The 19,058-nt window shown below is 38.8% G+C and overlaps 1 protein-coding gene across 4 annotated transcripts in view; it reads left to right on the forward strand.

The window, feature by feature from the left end:
- The window catches only part of RASSF6 (Ras association domain family member 6), a 54,043-nt gene that overhangs the window by 28,745 nt on the left and 6,240 nt on the right, over nt 1–19,058 (forward strand). For all 4 annotated transcript variants that reach the window (XM_006094381.3, XM_023758653.1, XM_023758652.1 and 1 more), the window contains 4 exons: nt 1,168–1,246; nt 3,616–3,752; nt 12,327–12,424; nt 13,795–13,979. In XM_006094381.3, coding sequence (XP_006094443.1) covers nt 1,168–1,246; nt 3,616–3,752; nt 12,327–12,424; nt 13,795–13,979 — 499 coding nt within the window. The remainder of the gene's footprint in view (nt 1–1,167; nt 1,247–3,615; nt 3,753–12,326; nt 12,425–13,794; nt 13,980–19,058) is intronic.

Here is a 19,058-nt window from a genome sequence, read left to right on the forward strand (position 1 = left end):
CTCTATATAGTCTAGTAGGGGAGACAGAATATAGGACAATATTATACGAATATATATTCTTATAATATATGGGTATGTATTATATAAGAATATATAATTATATATTATAAGAATATAAGTAAAATGTATACAAGTTTCGATGATGACTAAAGGACAGAAGCAAGGAGGAAAGCAGCATATGGATGTTTGAGACAGCAGATTTCTAGATTAGATGGTCAAGAAGGACTTCTTGAGAGGATGACTTTTGAGTAACTTATTTTTTTAAATGAACATGCTAACATTGTGATGGTGTCGATGGGGAAAAAGTGTTCTGGCCGAGGGATCAGCAAGTACAATGGCCCTGAGGTGAGAATGTGCCTGGAGTGTTCAAGGCACATCAAGGCGGTCAGTGACTGGGGTGTAGTGAGTGAAGGAGGGAGAGGTAGGAAATGAGACTGAATGTGTAACAGCAGACCAGATCCCATGTGGCCTTGGCAGTCATTGGAAGGATATTGGCATTTTTCCTAATAATGAGAGGTTTTTGAACAAAAGAGAGATGATCAAGAGTGCATTAAAGTACCTCCTGCTGTTGAGAATAGACAACAGACACAGGGAGGCTTTTAAGAGACCATTGCAATAATCCAGATGAGAGACGATAGCTTGGACCAATGGAGTAGGTGAGATAAGCGTCTTGAGCGATGGGCAGCACAGAGTAAAGGATGGAGGTGTGGCAGGATACAGTGTTCCCCTGGCACAGCCCACCTGCCACAAAGAGGCAGAAACTCAGGAGCAGAAGCCCTTCCTGAACCATTGCTCTATCCCCAGTGAGAAGCACAGTGTCAGGCACATTCTAGGTGGTTAAATGTTGCAAAACAAAAAAGGAATGTAAAACCAAATGTCTATTTCATGGCTGCCTTCTGCTGTAAAACACTCTCCTCACCACTTTTGGCCAGCGTCATTTCCTTTCTTTGGTTATTTATTTATGAATTAGCACCTTTAATGTTTATTTGTGTCCTAAGAAGCCTTCCGTTTTCAATGACCTACATTAATTTAAAATGACAGATGAGTAAAGATTCCATTGAACCATTTCTTTCCATCTCATACCTTCATGACCTGGAAGTACCATTATTATTTTTCACCATTAGAAAGCCTAAGACTGATTGTAACTGAATGTATTTTTTTTTTTAGGGAACAACTTAATTCTTTATTGAAGAACTATAACATCTTTTATGCAAATCAGGAAAATCTGCATATTTCATATGTACAGGTAAGTCCATGAAAAAATGAAATACAGTTGATTCACAGGAAAAAAATTCCATAAAGGTCCAGAGGAGCTGGGATGAGTTGGAGTTCATAAGCCAGTAGCACAAATGGTCTGAGAAACAGGTTCATCTTTAAGTTGATCATAATTTTTTTAAGTATATCACAAAAATCCCAGTCCTGGGACATCAGTAACTTACTCAGCATTTTGGGGGGAAAGGAAAGCATTTAAAATAACTTTAATGACATATTTGCTTTCAGCAATTCTACTAGAAATCTATCCTAATACATTTTTACAAATGCACCAGGATGTATACAGAAAGCTGTTCACAGTGATATCATTTGTAATGGAAAAAATTTGAAGGTATCTTAAGTCTCTATCAATGGAGAGTTACTCAATAAATCATAACTATATGGCATATCTGTAACATAGTCTGATTTGGTTGTTAAAATGCATGAGCATTAAAGTGCATGTAAACCGGGTCATAATAATACATTTTCAAATGTTAAAGAAACAATTCAGGAAAGTCCTGAAGCTAGAAAACATTTTCAGGGGTGCAACTTAAAGGCTACTGTACACACTGACTTTAAATCTCCTTCCTTCCCCCCTCCCTCCCCTCCTTCCTTCCTCCCTCCCTCCCTCCCTCTCTCTCTCTCTCTCTCTCTCTCTCTTCTTTTTCTTTCTTTCTTTCTTCCTTTCCCCCTTCTCCTTCCTTCCTTTCAGTTGAATGCCTCTTTTTCCACAGTCTTGTATTCTAATGCTGCTCACTTCCCATTTTTATAATATCTTCCTGGTCCCAGGGAATATTATAATTTTCTAATATTCTGGCTGAAATATTCAAATATGGTGGTCGAACACTGACTTTAGGTCACCATGATTTGGCTTAAATCTGCATTTGAGACAGAGGATATTTACAAAGCACTCTGATGTTTACTAGTCAGCTTAAATAATTTACTTCAATTGGATATTTCAATTAATTTCTCAAATGTAATGATATACAGAAAAACAACAGACCACTTTAAAAAGAAATGGACCAAATTTAAAATAATTTCAATGACTGAGAGATCTCTTGTTGGGGTCCAGCCCCAGAAGGTCCAGGGGTTCCCAAAGGTGTGGATGGAGTCAGTGAAGAAGGAAGATGGAGACAGCATTCAGTTGATCAGCATAGCCAGGTTCTCCAGCCAGGTTCTGTCTTTATTCTCCTGTTACATCTGTATTTATACCAGTTGATTTTAATCCTATTATCCCATTCTATTCCAATGGTTAGGGTGTTTGTTATCTCCATTCCAAGGTCACTATTCTATTGTTCTGTTAAGCTACAAGGAAGTAACTGAAGGAGATTATCCTAAGTAAAGATTATGTAGTTTAAGCGTGATTGTTTGCAGTTAAAGTGATTAACTACCTGCCTGGCACTTAGTTAAGGGGTTTTACTGATTCCCTTCCTTAGTCTGTTAATCCCTAACTCCAGGGAAAAAATCCCCACCTAGGGAAACAACCTTGCCCGGAGAGGTGACCTTGGTTAAAACACATAGCGCTAAGAAGGGGAGCAAACATACTAAGAACAGCATGCCATATACCCCAGGTCCCTTGAAATATATGCTGTGCAGATGTTTCTTCCCTGCAGCGACTGTGTCAAGCAGCAAGGATGGACCGGCTCCTGGCAATCTCTAATATCTATAATTATAAAAATATATCTGTGAGATCTCTAATATCTTCTATAATTATAAAAATATAAAATTTAGGAAAACGTAAACACTTTAAGAAAATGATGATTTACATTTTAATTCAATAGTTCCCACAGAATTCATGATGTTTAGAAGTTTGTTTGTGCTTTCCTCATGCTGCTTAAGTTCTAATAGGCAGACAAGAAACAGGAGTAAAATGTATGGTATGTCAGATGGTGACAATGGCTGTGGAGAACATCAAAGTGGGGAAGCAGGCTCCAGAATCTAAGTGGGGTGGGGAGGAGAAGTAAAGATATTTACTTATTTAGTGGGGAGGAGAAGAATTTAACCATAGGCTCTGAATGACATGAGGGAGCAAACTTTGCAGAATCATAGAATTCGGAAAGCGTTTTACCATACTGTGCCCTCTGATGGGCATGTCATCATCATTGTGACTTACTTCACTGGTTATAGCTGTTTTCAAAAATAAAAGAATTTTTCCTTCCTTTGTTAAATATTCCCAACTTAAAAAAAATCTTCCAATGCTAAAATAGAATTATTTTGAAGATAAATTGAAAAGCCAAACAATCCCAGTTAGAAATTTATTTATTAAGATGTTTTACATTCTTAATTTCTACATCTTCAGTTGAAACATTTACTGTCTATAAATAATACAAAATCAATGTCTGAGATGATTGGTTTCTTCCCTAGACTGAAGATGGTAAACTAATTGTTGAAGGAATGTTGGACATTTTCTGGGGAGTAAAACGGCCTATACAGCTGAAAATACAAGATGAGAAGCAAATCCCTTCTTTTACTGAGAAATCACCAGATGTCTTTTCCAAAATGTAAGCTATCATTTATGTTTTTAATTCTTTAAATAATCTTCATGTTTACCTTTATTGTATGCACTCTTACAGAAGGGAGCTCTTCTAAATGCTTACATACAGTCTCACTGAATCCCTTAGCAACTCTATGAAGTAGGTGTTCAGAAACCAGAGCTCTGAGTTCAGTAATTATGCAAGATCTCTAATCACTATGTTAATAGTTTGGAATTACTATCCAAAACATATAGCGGAACTGGACTGAACCTCAGGTCTACAGGCTGGAGAGCCCGTGCTCTTGATCTCTCTGCTGTATTGCTTCTCTCCTTGAAGGCTGCATGCCTTCATTGGAAAAAAATAAAATGTATAGATATGTATAGGCAAGATTTCATTAGCCCTGGCCTGTTCTCTTTCTCTCTCTCTCTCTCTCTCTCTCTCTCTCTCTCTCTCTCTCTCACACACACACACACACACACACACACACACACACACAAAGATACAAATTTAAATTTCTCTTGAAACAAAGGGCTCTTTCTGCTTTCTGGAAAGGAGATTTAATTATGCTCCACCTGATTGTCCTGATCCTGTTCAACAAGGCACAGCAAGTGTATTTGAAGCTCAGTAAATGCACAAAACAGTTCTCTGGGTGGGTTTATGCAACCATACCTTGAATAAATAAGTTTGGCTGGTTTTTTCATTACCTTTCATTATTTTTAGAAAGCAAATAAATATTCTCAAAAGGAATCATATGTTTTTCTGTATTCTTCCTCCCACTGGCCCTTCCTACATTCCTTTTTTAATTTTAATTTTTATTAAAGCATGATTGGTATACAATATTATATTAGTTTTAAATGTACAACATAGTGATTCAACGTTTATGCATCTTACTGTGTAAACACCACACTAGTCTAGTAACCATCTGTCACTGTGCAAACTTATAACACTATTATTGACTATACTTCCCTTTATCTTTTTCACCCATTCCTCTACCTTCCTTCCCTCTGACAATCATTAATTTGTTCTTTGTTTCTGAGTCTGTTTTTCTTTTGTTGGTTCATTTGTTTTGCTTTTATAGATTCCACATGTAAGTGAAATCATGCAACATTTGCCTTTACCTGTCTGATTTATTTCACCCAGCATAATACCCTCGAGGTTCATCCATGTTGTCTCAAAATACAGGATTTCATTCCCTTTTTTTTTATTACTGAGTAATGTTGCAGTGTGTGTGTGTGTGTGTGTGTGTGTGTGTGTCCTTTATTCAAATATCTATTGATGAGTACCTAGTTACTTCCATGTCTTGGCTGCTGTAAATAATGCTGCAGCAAACATAGGTATGCAAATATCTTTCCAAATTAGTGTCTTTGTTTTCTTTAAATCAACACCCAGAAGTGGAATTGCTGGGTTGTATGGTAACCATAAAACTCTTAAAAGAAAACATAGGTGGTACACTATTTGATATAATTCTGAGTAATATCATTTCAAATATAACCCCTAGAACAAGGGAAACAAAAGCAAAAATAAACAAATGGGACTTCACCAAACTAAAATGCTTCTGCACCGTGAAGGAAACCATCAATAAAATGAAAAGACAACTAAAAGAATGGGAGAATATACTTGCAAATAATATATCTGGCAGGAATTGCTATCCAAAATATAGAAAAAACTCATCCAACTCAATAACAAAAGAATGAACAATTCAATCAAAACATGGACAGAGGACATAAAAAGACATTTCTCCAAAGAAAACAGACAAATGGCCAAGAAACTTATGAAAAGATATTCAACAGCACTAATCATCAGTGAGGAAATACTTCACACTGTTATCAAAAGTCAACAAGTGACTTTTAATCAGCAATGATGAGGATGTGGAGAAAAGGGAGCCCTTGTACAGCCATTATGGAAACTTCATAGAGAGTCCTCAAAAAAAACTAAAAATAGATCTTCAATCATCCAACCTCCCTTCTTCTTTAATCCTTAAAGATGCAACTCATGTCCCTTTTGTGTGTGCGTGAAGATATTAAACCTTCACCTCACTCATCCTCCCGTCTATAGGTAGATGGGCAGAGTTCTAGCAGAGCAGAGGAGAGGATGGAGAGAGAGCTGCCAGGACCATTTCCCCAATCTGGTCTTTGACTACAATCAAGAAAAAAACAGCTTACACCATGAGGGAAGCTCCGCTTTTCCTTTGAAGAAAACACTGAAGACCCACTATGATTTGCACCTTGCCGATTTTCCTCTAACGTGATGCTCCAGGAAGTCTGAACATTTTTTATTCCCTTAACATAGCATACAGTTTCCTACTTCACTAATTCTCTGCGTGGAAGTCTACTTGCTTTCCCACACCTATTTTCAGACTCTTCTACTGATCCTTGTAGATTCAGGTCAGATAACACGTTCCCTAGAAAGCCTTTTCTGACACCTCAGTCTGTACTAGATGCACTGACAACTTTTCTCTACCATTTCAGAGCGTGCCACTGCTTACATTGTTATGCACCTATCTCCCCCTCTTGCTTTGGGTTCCTCAAGCATAAGGAGCATATCTTATTCATCTCTGCTATCCCATTACTCAGCAGTGCTTGACACAAAGAAGGGACTCAATTATAGTATCAAATGAAGCCCTCGGAAGCCTGGTGGTTAAATTACCCCTGTTGTGAGAACTTTCTGTACATATACTACTTCTGACTAGTCTTCCACCCAAGCTAAGGATTGCCAATGGGCAAAGGGTCAGGACTTATGGAAGAGTGGAAGGGAGACCACAAACATAGGCAGCCTGATGAAGCCCTACATCCCTCACCTTCAGGTACTATGTGATTGATGGGGCTGATGATTCTAAATGAGTAGGAGCAGCATTGAAAAGGTGAAGTTACCCTTGGGCCCTGCATTTAGAAAACTGTACAAGATATGAATTTGGTAAAATTAGCTATCATTCTTCAAATTACCTTAGAACTCATTGCCAAGTTCTCTGAGCAGCCAGCTCCGTTTGATGATTTCATTCATGAAAACTTGATAAGTATGGGACATTATGGGAAGATGTAAGGGGATGCAGTAAGGCATTGGATTGTCACATTAAGCCGTCATTTTGAATATCCCAAGATATTTTTTTAATGTCTCAATTTAAAGTACAAGGAACTTGTTCCTATAAATCCTGAATTTTGGGATAAGTTTTAAGGGTCCAGGTAGAGAAGGCAATAATGATGCCTCTCCACTTACCGTGGCAGGTTATGAATAACCGTCCTCAGGATGCATTTTCACGGACTCCATTTTCACCTTCCAGTGTTTATCAGAGCATTCCTGTGAATCAAACAGGAATTATCTCTTTAATTTAAGATTGAGAAAGAATTCCCTAGAAAACTGCTTGATTTTTACACAGTAATGAGAGCTATGGGAGAATGTCTGAGTGCACACTTGCAATGTAGCAGATATTTCTGGTGGGTGAGAATTGTCAGAGAAAACCCCCACTCCTCTCCTTCGCCCACACAGAGCAGGAATAGAATCAGTTGCAATTAATTAGCCAAGAATCCCTCTTGGGAACCAGCTGAACACTCAGCAGGAAGGTGCAGCATAATTCGGAAGGTCTGCCCCCTGGCCTGGGGTTTCCTGGTGGGCTGCAGAGCCACCTAAGGTTCTCCTCTGTTTCACTCCAATCCCAGACACACTCATTCATTTAAATACTGAGCTCAGATGAAGTTGTGAAATGAAATGGACTGTTCCCTCACTCTGTGGAACTGCTCTCACGTTCCCTTCCCCATACTGGGTCTCTCTGGGCAGAGCTTACACCTCTGCAGTCACCGAATCACAGATTTGGTAGCTCCAGTGGATGGATGTGGAGTGAAAAAAGCAGAAGTTGTGTTCTCAGCTGCAGGAAGCACTGCCACCTTGCCTTTCAGTTCACCCTTTGAGAGAATCACCAGTTTGTTATGCTGGTTTGTTTTAATTACATTAGAAATGAGTCACACTGAGTCAGCTTAATGGGAGTGGTAGAAGCTTAAAATAAGTTTGTTTGAGCTGTGACCACTTGTAATCCTTTATGGAATGAATTCTATAGACAGAACTTTGATCTCTTATATCTGGTCCAAGTATTTTCTTTTGGAAATTTAAAAAAAGACAGCCTTATTATGCTTGTTTGTGTCAGTTTTTCTTTCTGCTTTTCATATCTTTCCAAAGTCAGCTTTGGCACATTTTGGACAAGTCATAGTGGAATGAAGTAAAGAGCAGAAACTGGACAGGTGTACATTTCAATAATATCAATAGTGGGGGGGGTGGTGTTTCTTACAATATGGGTACAAATATGACATCTTCTATTTGCCTATCAAATTTCCACCTCCTTTTCCTTTTGCAACTTATTAGAATACCTACCCACAGTTTAAATTTGCTAATGGTATACATCCTGAAGCTTGGTCAGAGCAATGCAAACAGTCTCCTGCTTGGGCAGGTTAAACTATTTGATATTACATAAAGTTGTAGTCAGTTTTCTTTGGAAAACCCTGGGTAACTGCTCTCCAACTTGGTCATGTGCACAGTTGTATATGTTGATACTTCAAATTATACAAACCAGAGCTAAAATTGGTGTAGTCTCCTAAGATGGTAGGAAGGAAAGGGGGTTAAACACTGCTTATATTGAGCCATGTTTGTCTCCCTGTAGTAGTGTGACACCACTAAGCTATAAGAAACTGAGAATCGCGTCAAGTCTGCCAGGGTTCCCAAGAATGTATAGTACATTACTGGTCTTGCATTCTTGCGCTTTTCATCTCCTCCATATGAAATAGCATCAGGTTGCGTTGCCTTTTTAGTTTCTGTTTTTCTTCGGTAGTCTGTTTTTTTCAATTGCTACCCCTTTTTATGATAATTATATCTTTCTCCTTTGTCTATTAATCTTCTATTGTGCAAAATGAATAATTTCATCTATCATAAGAATAGATTCTGAGTCAGGACCTGAATACTTCTCCTTTGAGTTAAAGTTATTACTTATGGTTTTTGGACATTACACCATTTGTTTTGACTGACTATATGTTAGATAGTAGAGTTCACTGGAAAATTTGTCAACAAATATATCAGGATTCCCTTATTTCCTTCCTAGGCTATTGTGAGGCTGAAATGATATAAAAATTGTAAAAAGACTTCAAAATAATTCAAAGATCAAGGAAAAAAGAATCACATTTATTCATATTCACTAACACTAGTATTCTTTTTAAAATTTTTATTGAATTTATTGGAGTGATATTAGTTAATAAAGTCATACAGGTTTCAGGTTTATACTACTATAATACATCATCTGTATATTGTATTGTGTGTTTACCACCTAAAGTCCGATCTCCTCTGCCACCATTTATCCGCCTTTACCCTCATTCCCCTTTCCCTCTGCTAATCACCATACTGTTTTCTGTATCTATGAGTCTGTTTCTATTGTTTGTTTCTTTATTTTGTTCATTAGATCCATATATAAGTAAAATCATATGGTATTTGTCTTTCTCCAACTGGCTTATTTCACTTAGCATAACACTCTCCATGTCCATCCATGTTGTCACAAAAGGTAAAATTTTCTTTTTTTTTTACAGCCAAGTAGTATTCCAGTGTGTAAATGTACCACAGCTTTTTTATCCACTCATTTACTGATGGGCACTTGGGCCGTTTCTAAATCCTGGCTATTGTAAATAACACTGCAATCAACATAGGGGTACATATATTCTTTCAAATCAGCGTTTTGGGTTTCTTCGGATATATTCCCAGAAGTGGAATCACTGGGTCATAAAGCAGTTCTTTTTTTTTTTGGAAACTCCATACTGTTTTCCATAGTGGCTGCACCAATCTGTATTCTCACCAACAATGCATGAGGGTTCCCTTTTCTCTGCATCCTCGCTAGTACTTGCTGTTTGTTGATTTATTGGTGATAGCCATTCTGGCAGGTGAGAGATGATATCTCATTGTGGTCTTGATTTGCATTTCTTTGATAATTAGTGACATTGAGAATCTTGTCATATGTCTATTGGCCATCTGTATATACTCTTTGGAGAAGAATCTATTCAGGTCCTTTGCCCATTTTTTAATTGGATTGCTTGTTTTTTGGTGTTGAGTTTTATAAATTCCTTATAAATTTTGGATATTAACCCCTTTTCAGATGTATCATTGGTGAATATGTTCTCCCATTCAATGGGTTGTCTTCATTTTGTTGAGGGTTTCCTTTCTGTACAAAAACTTTTTAGTTTGATGCAGTCCCATTTGTTTATTTTTTTTTCTTTGCCTGAGGAGACATATCAGAAAAAATATTGCTAAGAGAGATGTCAGAGATTTGATGGCCTATGTTTGCTTCTAGTACTCTAATGGTTACAAATGTTGCATTTAAGTCTTTAATCCATTTTGAGTTAATTCTTGTATATGGTGTAAGAAGGTGATCTAGTTTTATATTTCCCAGTGTGTATGTTCAATTTTTCTAACACCATTTATTGAATAGTCTGTCTTTATCCCATTGTATGTTTTCAACTTCTTTGCCAAATAATAATTGCTCATAAAGGTGTGGGTTATTTCTAGACTATCTATTCTGTCCCATGGATCTATATGTCTGTTTTTCTGCTGGTACCATGCTCTTTTGATTGCCATGGCTTTGTTATATAGTTTCATATGAGATAGTTTGATTCTACCAACTTTGTTCTTTTTCTCAAAATTGCTATTTGGGGTCTTTTGAGGTTCCATACAAATTTTTGGAATATTCATTCTAGTTCTGTGAAATACACCATTGTTAACTTGATACAAATTGCATTGAATCTGTAGATTGCTTTAGGTATTATGGACATTTTAATGATGTTGATTCTTCCTATCCATGAACACAGTATATGCATCCACTTCTTTGTATCTTCATCAATTTCTTTCTTCTGTGTCTTATAATTTTCCAAGTACAGGTCTTACACATCCTTGGTTAAATTTATTTCAAGGTATTTTTATACAATTGCAAATAGGATTGTTTTCTTAGTTTCCCTTTCTGCTAGTTAATTATTAGTATATAAAACTTCAACTGATTTTTAGATATTTATTTTGTATCCTGCTACTTTGTTGGATTCATTTATCAGTTCTTGTAGTTTTTGATGGAATCTTCAGGATTCTCTCTATATAGTATCATGTCATCTTCAAATAATGACAATTTTACTTCTTCCTTTCCAATTTGGATGCCTTTTCTTTCTTCTTCTTGCCCTATTGCCATGGCTAGGACTTCCAATACTATGTTGAATAAAAGTGGTGACAGTAGATACCCCTGTCTTGTTCCTGATGTTAAGGGAAACACTTGTAGTTTTTGCTCATTGAGTATGATGTTGGCTGCCATATATGGCCTTTATTATGTTGAGGTCTGATCCCTCTCTTCTCACTTTGCTGAGTGTTTTTATAATAAATGGGCGCTGGGTTTTATCAAATGCTTTTTCTGCATCTATTGAATATGTGATTTTTATCCTTCATTTTATGTGGAGTATCACATTTATCAATTTGTAGATACTGACCATTAATATTAATAAGCATTTTTTGTTGCAGCCAGAGTTAATCCCATAAATACCCTATGGGTGAATATTTTTTGGTCATAAGGAAAACAGACACTATGAAAGAGATTTTAGTAGGAAGAAAACTGGTCCTGTCACTAATAGTATCCATTAACCTAGTCCTAGAGAGATCTGGGGATAGCCTAGATCTCTAATGGTTCCTGGACCATCATGAAGTAGATACAGATAATGGTGATTATGATGAAGATGACAGTGAAGATGAGGACAATTACGATCATTTAACACATACTGAGTGCTTACTGAGTGAATATGAGGACAAGTATGATCATTTAACACATACTGAGTGCTTGGGCACTGTTTTAAGAATTTTACCCAAATTAACTCAATCTGCTCAACCATCTTATCCAGCTCATACTGATATCCTCTCCATTTTATAAAAAAGACACAGAAAAGATAAGTAACTTTTCTGAGGCCAGATAAACAAACTAAAGATGATTGTTGACCCACCTGGAAAAAAATAAGCAGTTGCCTAGTTTTATTTATTCTGGGCATTAGGATGTTTTGGCAATTGTTAGCATCCCATATAAATTGTAATTTTCTAGAAAAGAAGTTTCCATATACTTTCCTCCTATGTGAATTGCATTCTTCATTGTAGTCAAGACCTTAACGATAGGCACCTTATTATTTTGGAGCTACTTTACCTAACAATGCTTTGGAAAAAAACAAAACAGGAACTCAATGCAGGTTGACAGAATGAACACTTTTTGTATCTAAACTTTCTTGAGAGCATTATAAGATCTCTGTATAACAGCAGGTTATGTTGGTTTCTACCACTTCCATTTGCACATCCGTTTTACAGAATCTATGTAACCTGTGTTTCAGTGTATTGAACTATTGTGTCAAGATATGTTCAAAATAAGTAAAGGAAGTATTTAAAACACATGCTGTCCACTCTGGTATAAATATTATTTTAATAGTGTAAAATTTTTATAAATCAGGGTGATATATTTACCTATAGAGGCCCACAGTACTAATATAAATGCTGTAAGTCTGAAAACCATCATGGACCTCAATATGAATGGAATTGATGTCACTTATAAGATTTATTATTTTTCAGGGGAATGACACGCTGGGGAGAATTTGATGATCTTTATCATATTAGTGAACTGGAGAGGACTGAGATTCCAGTGTCTGAAGCAATGAATTCCCAGGAAGGTCAGTGTCAAACTGTTATTAATGAGGAGACTTTACAACATTAATCATAAATGCTTCTCTGAAGTCTAACATTTTACACACTACTACATAATAAACTCTTATTTTATGTTTTTAAAAAAAGGCCTTTAGGAATACACCAACTTAAATCACTACAGTTCTGATATGATGTTTAAGAACATTACTTAGTTCTAGAAAAATATGATCGTTTTTAAAAATTACATCAAGTCACTTAGATTTATTAAATTAGGGAGAGCTAAAGGCTTGAATTAAGTTTGTCCTCATAAAATGGTTCAATGTTTTCCCAAGGATTAGGATTATTTATTATATTCAGTAGCTTTTTATGTTAGGCCATGCATCTCAGACTGAACTTCACATCATTTTAGAAGTTGACCATTTTAGTTAGTAGATATTTACATAACATTGCTTCTCAGAAAGCAATAACCCCCTGCCAGAGGCAGATATACTGAGGTCACTATTTATATTTGATAGAGTTGTTTCAAGCATTTGTTTTAAAAAGAGAGAAATCTACTTGAACATCGAGTGAGTTCATATCAGTTTTCCAAACCAATGGAAAATGCCAGCACCTATAAAAATGGCATCAGTAGTAATGACAATAATAACTTATGGGATAGTAATTACATCAACGGCTATCACTTACTGAGACTACTGAGTGTCAGGTATGATATCTTATATTTTACAGAGATGTTGGTTTTGGTATAATATATAGAGATCCGAGAAGGAGGGTGACTGAGGCTGGGGGCGGGTTCATGTTTCTGGTGGTGATATTACCAAGCTGTCTTCAGACTGAACAAGGGTTCCTGTTGACATTATCTTCCTGACTCTACCAACAACTTCCAGTGTTTATTTATTTTTTCAAACCATTCTTAATTCAGCTTCCTCTGCTTTCATGTAACAAATCATATTGTATAACAAACATGATGTCCTTCCAGGATTCCCTGATCCTTGTCTTATGGCCTCTTGACATCTTTTAGATAAGGATCTTTCCAATTAGCCCCTTGGAAAAAAATACTCATCTAAACCCAGGGGACTGTCAATATCTTGACGCCAAAAATATAATAAAAATCTCTTTGTATTTGAGGACCAGTGCTAGAGAAAGATGAAATATCTCATGCCTATTTCATGATGCTCTAATTACAATAGAAAATTATTTAAAATCTCAAGGTAAAATAGAACACAAGTGCTGCCAACAGACCTTATTCTTACACAAGAGCATTATTATTCCCTCACTGTTTAAAAGCATTAGAGTCCATTGCTTAGTCACACATTACTAAATATATACACAAATCCACCCAAGATGCAAAGAGGTGGGCGGCTAAATGATATGTGCCTATCATCTTTATTCTTCCCAGATTATTTATCTTATCACAGCAGCACTCTGAAGCCTCATGCAGATGCAGAGCCAGAATCTCCATTGCTCTATAGAACCATGAGTGAAGCAACCCTGGTGAGAAAAAGGATGAAGCCTCCAATGATGGACAGAAAAGACAGACAGAAACATAGAGCCTCTATTAACGGACACTTTTATAACCATGAAGTGAGTTACAATTCTACTGGTTTCATTTAAAATAGTGTTGTCTACTATGCTAATAATAACATGCAATTCATCTTACAATTAAAATAGTAATAGCTATAGTAGTAGTGTATCTAACTAGAGGCCTGATGCATGAAATTCGTGCAAGAGGAGGCCCTCGTAGCCCCGGCTGCCTCGGCCCTTACAGCCCCAGCTGCCTCGGCCTTTGCAGCCCCAGCTTCGTCCGGGAGGTCATCCAGATGGTTGTTCTGTTGTAAGGCTGATCGGTCGATTTGCATGTTATGCTTTTATTATTATAGACTAGAGGCCCAGTGCACGAAATTAGTGCACAGGTGGGTGGGGGGAGAGGTCCCCTCAGCCCAGCCTGCCCCCTCTCCAATCCGGAAACCCTCAGGGGATGTCCAACTGCCAGTTTAGGCCCGATCCTCAGCCTAAACCGGCAGTTGGACATCCCTCTCACAATTCAGGACCACTGGCTCCTAACTGCTCTCCTGCATGCCTGCCTGATTGCCCCTACTGGCCCCCCTGCCAGCCTGATCACCCCTAACCGCCTCTGCCTGCCAGCCTAGTCACCCCCAACTGCCCCCCTGCCAGCCTGGTTGCCCCCAAATGCCCCCCTCTGCTGGCCTAGTCACCCCTTACTGTCCCCCCTGCCGACCTGTTCGCCTCCAACAGCCCTCCTCTTCCAGCCTGGTCACCCCTTACTGACCCCCTCTCCCAGCCTGGTTGCCCCAAACTGCCCCCCCCCCTGGCCTTGTCGCCCCTCACTGTCTCCCTCTGCCAGCCTGGTCGCCCCTCACTGCCCCCCCTGCTGGCCTGGTTGTCACCAACTGCGCCCCCTGCTGGCCTGGTCGCCCCTGACTGCCCTCCTGTCGGACTAGTCGCCCACACAGCCTGCTGTTCGGTCATTTGGTCGCCCCTCACTAACTCCCCTGCTGGCCTGGTCGCCCCATGCAGCCTGATGCTCAGTCATTTGGTCATCCCTAACTAACCCCCCCGATGGCCTGGTCGCCCTATGCAGCCTGCTGCTCAGTTGTTTGGTCGTCCCTCACTAACCCCCTGACAGCCTGGTAGCCTCACGCAGCCTGTCGGTCTTCCGTTCGGTCGTCTGTTCCGTTGCGATGGCCCCTGACTCTTTACATATAGAGATATTTATTAGGAACTCTGTGTGTTATGTATTAGGTTAACTATTTAAATTGATTTTTGATGAATTATCTCATTAATAAACTGCAAAAATGCTATGAAATAGGTACCATTATTTTCCCTACTTTACATACAAGTTAATTGAGGTTCACAGAGGTTAAGCAACTTGTCTTAGGTCACACTGCTTTTAATAGTTACTTTGAACTTGGATCCATTTTTCATGTTCCCTTCCAGGCCTATAGAAATACACGTCATTTTCTATATAAGTATAGCTGTAGTTTCGATATAATTTGTATTCTGAGTTTTCATTTGATGTGTGTTAAATTTGCATGTGCTTTTTCATGCTATTTGTAAGACATCTCACTTATCAGTAACTCAGGGTAGAAAATGTATTAGTTTTCTAAAACAAATATTTTTCATGTCATGTATTTTAGCAATCATTCATCCATTCATTGAATAAATACTTCAAAAGCACTTACTCTGTGTCAGGCACCACTCTAAGCTCTTTAATATAAAATACTAGAGGCCCAGGGCATGAAAATTCATGCACTGGAGGGGGTCCCTCAGCACAGCCTGCTCCCTCTCACAGTCTGGGAGCCCTTGGAGCGGGAGGCGACCCGGCAATCAGGGGAAGGTGACGCCCCCATCACACCTCTGCTGCTGCCACAGCCGGCAGTGCAAGCCTCGGCCGGCCCTGGTTACCTGAGCCTCGGGCGGCCCTGGGCAGCTGGACAGATGCCATCTGAGGCTTGCCTGTGCCTTGAGCCAGCCCTGAGCTTCTGGGAAGCCACCATCTGAGGCTTGCCTGCGCCTTGGGCCAGCCTGGGAAGCTGGGCAGCCACCATCCGAGGCTTGCCTGTGCTTCAGGCCTGCCCTGAGCAGCTGGGGGGCTGAGGGGATTCGGGGACTCTGGAGGCAGGAGCCCAGCCTTGCCAATTACCTGCCGCCCCAGCAGGGCTAAGGGGACTAGGCACCACCATCTTGTGGTTGTGGGCACCGCCATCTTTGAGGGCATGGCAATCAATTAGCATATTCCCTCCTTATTGGCTGTGGGCACTACCACCTTTGATGGTGGGGTAGTCAATTAGCATATTCCCTCCTTATTGGCTATGGGCGCCGCCATCTTTGAGGGCGGGGCAGTCAATTAGCATATTCCCTTTGGCTGTGAGCACTGCCATCTTTGAGGGTGGGGCAGTCAATTAGTATATTCCCTCCTTATTGGCTGTGGGTGCCACCATCTTTGCGATGGTGTGAGGGTCAATTAGCATATTCCCTTTTATTAGATAGGATTAACTCATTTACCTTAAACTTTTTCCTGTAGGGCTTTCTCCCTTAGTCCTTATTCTTCCATCCTAGTGAGGGTATCAGTATTGTGCCTTTGGAGACTGGGGGGAACAAACCTCTCTTCTGAATGCTTTGTTCAAATTAGACTTTATCAATACATTTTTATTGATTTCAGAGAGGAAGGGAGAGGGAGAGAGATAGAAACATCATTGATGAGAGAGAATCATGGATCGGCCGTCTCCCCCTAGTGGGGATCGAGCCTGCAACCCAGGCATGTGCCCTTGACCAGAATCGGAATCGAACCTGGGACCCTTCAGTCCACAGGCTGACACTCTATCCACTGAGCAAAACCAGCCAGGGCTGATATAGTCTTTAAATGTGTTTTTATACCATGAAACCTCTTAGTAATTCCAGTATTGTTAGGCTGTGGATAACAACCATATTAAATGCTTACATTGTAATATTTGTGACTCATTCATATCTTACAATGTCCACAAACATTGACTTTTCTCCATACTTAACAAAAATTTATCCCAGACGTCCTCCATATATATATACTTTGATGTTTATTTACTGAATCTCTCAGTATAGGACTCATCTATCTGATATTCCATTAAACCAACCCAAAATCCATTCATGTCCATGTCTGCTGAACACACCCCATTTCTACTGTCTTAGAACACTTTGAGATTGTACACATAAATGAGATATATGGAAATAAACCTTTACTTAATGTTCCTTTTTATTTTTAAAATATACACTTAATCGCATTTTTCTTACATTCTGCTACTTAATGAGTGAGAACCTTTTTTTGTTTTTACTGCTGTGAAACACATGGAGTCATATTTCCTTTGAGGTCATAAGTTATACATATACTACCTACCAACTACCTACCTTGTGAGTCTCTACTCACTATTGTTTTATGGTTGTTTTTGTTACTACTGTTGTTTTATTTTTATTTTTTTTCTCTTTGCAATTCAGTTTGGGAAGTTTCTTTTGACCTAGCTTTAAGTTTATTGATTCTTTCCTCAGCTGGATTGAGTCTACTAATGAATTCATCAAAGACAGTCTGCATTCATAATACAGTGTTTTTTATTTCTAACATTTTGTTTAGATTCTTTCTTAGAGTTTTCACTTTTTTATTCCATTACCCACTTGATCTTGCATGTTGTCTGCTTTGGTCATCAGAACTCTTAACATATTAATTGTAGTTATTTAAAATTCACTGTCTGATAATTCCAACATCTGTATTATAGCTAAGCTTGATTATGATCTTCCTTTGTCTCTAAAGACTGTGGTTTTGTCTTGACTTTTAACGTTTTTTAAAAGCCAAACATGTACCAGGTAAAAGAAACTGAGGTAAGTGGGCTTTTCTTGTGAAGATGTATGATAATCGAAGTTAGGCTCTGCTTAAGGTTTTCTGTAGATATAGTTTCTGGAGGCTTCAAATTCTTGTCTTTTTTTATCTCCCTAGTGACTTTTGGTTTCTCTACATACTTCTCCTCAGAGGAAAATCTTTGTCTTGCTCCTCTTTCTACTGTAATCCATTGATATTATTCGTATTCTGAAGTCCTGTTTGAGTCGTTTTCTCCACTCACTATTCTTTTTTAAATTTTGAACACATATTTATATCATAATAAAGTTAATTTTGTCTATCTATAGTTGTCATAAGGATTAAATTTGTATAAAGGGCTTAGAATAGATCTTGGCACATAGTTACAACTATGCTAAATTAATAATTGTTTGATTGGAAATATAAAATAAAGAAAAACATTTACTTGAGAATTCTATGTCATTCTTTGGAATTATATCATTACTTTCATGAATTATATATTTTGCCTCATAAACACTAATTTGCTTATATATTGACTTACCTAAATAGATAAATCAGCCCTCGCCTAAGTACCAACACATCTTAATTCTTGTGTACATACGTAACCATGAAATATGTATAAGTTAGGGAAATCCTAGCTAAACAAATATTGCTCAGCATTTTCCAAAGTATGTGCCATTGGCTATTAATAGATATACTTAAAAAGGATATTATTTATAAGAATAATGATCAAACTGAGAGTGAAAAATTCATGGTTATATGTTTACTAGAGGCCCAGCACACGAAATTCATGCCTGGGTACGGTCCCTAGGCCTGGCCTGCGATCAGGGTCATCTTCCCTGGCTGTCGGCAGCTGGCCCCACCCCCCCCACCACCTACCCTCTGGTTGCCCATTTGCCACCGGGCTCTCAGAGCCTGCTGGTGGAGGGGAGGGACCAAGGGTTGGCCGTTCCCACCTGCTTGTTGACTCCATCCCTCGATGCTGGTCACCCTGTGTGTGGGGGGCGACCAGCAGGGAGGAGGCCTTGGCCTGGTACCCCCTGTGTCTGCCGCCACCCACCCCTGGTTCCCTGTTCCCCATCCAGTGATCGGAGCCTGCTGGCCAGGGGAAGGGACCAAGAGATTGGCTGGCAGGCCCGGGGCCTGTGGTCTGGGGGAAGTTCCTGCATTAAGCGTCTGCCCTCTGGTGGTCAGTGTGCATCATAGCAACTGGTCGTTCCACCGTTCGGTAAATTTGCATATTACCCTTTTATTATATAGCATTATAACATTTTTTATGGTGTATTACTAACCCATAAGAGGAATGTTGCAGACTTCTCTGG

This window comes from Myotis lucifugus, unplaced genomic scaffold, assembly GCF_000147115.1.
Source record: "Myotis lucifugus unplaced genomic scaffold, Myoluc2.0 scaffold_136, whole genome shotgun sequence".
In the NCBI taxonomy this organism is placed as follows: domain Eukaryota; kingdom Metazoa; phylum Chordata; class Mammalia; order Chiroptera; family Vespertilionidae; genus Myotis; species Myotis lucifugus.